The sequence below is a fragment of the Gobio gobio genome, assembly GCF_949357685.1.
Source record: "Gobio gobio genome assembly, chromosome: 11".
In the NCBI taxonomy this organism is placed as follows: Eukaryota; Metazoa; Chordata; class Actinopteri; order Cypriniformes; family Gobionidae; genus Gobio; species Gobio gobio.
In genome coordinates, this window is record NC_137104.1 from 56,702,980 (window position 1) to 56,706,104 (window position 3,125).

The following is a 3,125-nucleotide window of genomic DNA, read 5'->3' on the forward strand; positions in this document are numbered from 1 at the left end:
CTGTCTCTCTCTCACTCTCTCTCACACACACACACACTCACACACACACACACACACACACACACACACTCACACACACACACACACACACACTCTCTCTCTCTCTCTCTTTCTCTCTCACACACACTCACACTGTCTCTTTCTCACTCACTCACACACACACACACACACACACACACACACTCACACTCACTCTCTCTCTCTCTTTCTCTCTCTCTCACTCACTCACTCACACACACACACACACACACACACACTCACACTCACTCTCTCTCTCTCTTTCTCTCTCTCTCACTCACTCACTCACACACACACTCACACACACACACTCTCTCTCTCTCTCTCTTTCTCTCTCACACACACTCACACTGTCTCTTTCTCACTCACTCACTCACTCACACTCACTCACACACACACACACACACACACTCACTCTCTCTCTCTCTCTCTCTCTCTCTCTCTCCAGGCTGTGAGAGGGCGATCAGAGAGACTCTCTATAGTTGGTAATGAGAAGGAGCAGCCCCTCTGCCAGCTGGTGAGTGTTTCCCTCAGACCTCAAACATTAGCGGAGAACTCAAGCATCAGTGTGTGCTGTAATATCTAACGCCCTGTTTGCCCTGCAGGCGGGTCTCCAGATGTGTGTGGCTGCTGATTGGAGGAGGCTGTACAGGTGGGTGGTGCTCCAGTGGGTAGTGGGCGTGGCTCTCTCAGGGCCGTGCCCCCAGCGCTGCGACTGCCTCCCCAAGCTCCCGATCGTCAACTGCTCCTCGAGAGAGCTGGGGTCGGTTCCCGAGGGCCTTCCGACCCACACCCAGACCCTCGACCTGTCCCGCAACCGGCTGAGGACTGTGGTGCGCCGGCGCTTCTCCGGCCTCGCGGAGCTACGCCAGCTGGACCTCAGCGATAACCAGCTGACCGGGATCGAGCCGGAGGCATTCGCCGGCCTGCAGAACCTCCTCGCGCTGAGGCTGTCCCGCAACCGGCTGAAGATCATCCCGGTCGGAGCCTTCTCCGGACTTCCCAGCCTCCAGCTCCTGGACATCAGCCAGAACGAGATCCTGGTGTTCCTGGATGACATGTTCCGGGAAATGCCTTCCCTGCAGAAGCTGGAGGCTAGCGAGAACGATCTGGTGTTCATCTCCAATCGCGCATTCGGCGGACTGGCTAATCTCCAAGAGCTGAATCTGGACCGGGGGAACTTGACGTCGGTTCCGGTTGAGGCCTTGTCGCAGCTCACCGGACTCCTGCGGCTACGCCTCTGCAGACTCGGCCTGACCGCGCTTCCCAATAACTCCTTCCGGGAACTGGGGCGTCTTCGGGATCTCCGGGTATCCCATTGCCCCGGACTGGACTCGCTAGCCGCGAACAGTCTGATCGGACTCAATCTCACATCTTTGACGCTCAGCAATTGCAACCTTAGCGCTGTTCCCTACTCGCCGCTCCATCACCTCGTGTACCTGAGATACCTAGACTTGTCCTATAACCCAATCTCCACTATCCTTTCCAATCTCCTGGGGGATTTGCTCCGCCTCCAAGAGCTGCATTTAATCGGCGCCGGACTTTTGCAAATCGAGCCGGGCGCTTTCCACAACCTCGCGTATTTCCGGCTCCTCAACGTCGCGGACAACCGTTTAGCGACTCTTGAGGAGTCCGCGTTCCACTTTATTGGCACTTTAGAGGTTCTTCGTTTGGACGGGAATCCGCTTGCGTGCGATTGCCGGCTTCTCTGGGTGATGCGGAGACGCTTGAGGCTTCATTTCGGCGGACGATCGCCCTCTTGTGGATCACCTGTGCAGGTGCAAGGCCGGATGTTCCGCGACTTCACGGAGGACGAGTTGCCCAGGGTGTTCACTTGCAGGCATGCTCGAATTCTGACCCGGAAGCCGCAAGACGTCCGGACGGACGAAGGCCACACGGTTCTGTTCTTCTGCGAGGCGGACGGAGACCCGGCTCCGGCGATCGTCTGGCTGAATCCGAAGCGATCCGTCCTTACTGGCTCGGGAAGGATCCATGTCCTTCCGAACGGGACCTTGGAGGTCCGATACGCCCAGGTGCAGGATAGCGGATACTACCTGTGCATCGCCTCGAACGCCGCGGGGAACGATAGCGTCTCCGTGAGCCTGCGGGTCCGCGGGTTTCCGGCGTCCACTCGGAACCGCTCGGGTTCCTTCTTCCTGGAGGGCTGGAGCTTCGGCCACGCCTCGGTCAACGGATCGCAGCCGTTCCCGTTCGACGTGAAGACGCTGGTGATCGCCGTGACCATGGGCTTCCTGTCGTTCCTCAGCTCGGTGGCCGTCTGCTTCATCTTCATGTTTTTCTGGAGCCAGAGCCGAGGACAGATCAAACACACGGCCAACATCGACTTCGTCCCACGCAGCTCCGCGGCGGCCGGAGGACGGGCGAGTGCGGACGCGGGGAAGTTCACCATGAAGCTGATCTGAGGTGCTATACGAACACATTATATGAATGACCTTCACTCTTCTTCCTCAGGACTAAAGTCTTGTTTTCCAGCACTAACATCTAAACATTCTTCAGTCACTCATTTTCTGAGAAAGCTATCAAAATTGAGTGAGATTGTGGGTTATTATAGTTAGCTAAAACTAAAAGCATTTTTGTTGCTCGAAATAAAATAAAATATAAAAAACTTAAAGGGGACCTATTATGCAAAATTCACTTTTACAGGTGTCTGAACTTAAATGAGTGTCGGCAGTGTGTGTACACAAACACCCTATTATGGTAAAAATACACCAACTTTTTTTAATCCCCGTAAATCATAAGCAGTGTCTCAATGACCCGTTTGCAGATTTTGATTAGGCCCCGCCCACAACTGCCAACAGACTCCGCCCTATTAGCATATTCCCCTGTCACGACTCCTGACAGACTCCGCCCTATTACCATAGTCCCGCCCATAACTGCTGACAGACTTCGCCCTATTAGCATAGTCCCGCCCATAACTGCTGACAGACTCCGCCCTATTAGCATAGTCCCGCCCATTACTGCAGACAGACTCTGCTCTATTAGCATAGACCCCACCCATAACTGCTGACAGACTCCGCCCTATTAGCATAGACGCCTGTCACGACTCCTGACAGACTCCACCCTATTACCATAGACCCCACCCATGA

At 55.1% G+C, this 3,125-nt stretch overlaps 1 protein-coding gene across 1 annotated transcript; it reads left to right on the forward strand.

Moving 5' to 3' along the window:
* Positions 1-635: 635 nt before the first annotated feature.
* Positions 636-2,441, forward strand: lingo4a (leucine rich repeat and Ig domain containing 4a; the record flags this gene model as incomplete). Its single annotated transcript, XM_079828343.1, has 1 exon — positions 636-2,441. One exon carries the CDS (start codon positions 636-638, stop codon positions 2,439-2,441), a length of 1,806 nt encoding a protein of 601 aa, XP_079684469.1.
* Between the last annotated feature and the right edge of the window lie 684 nt (positions 2,442-3,125).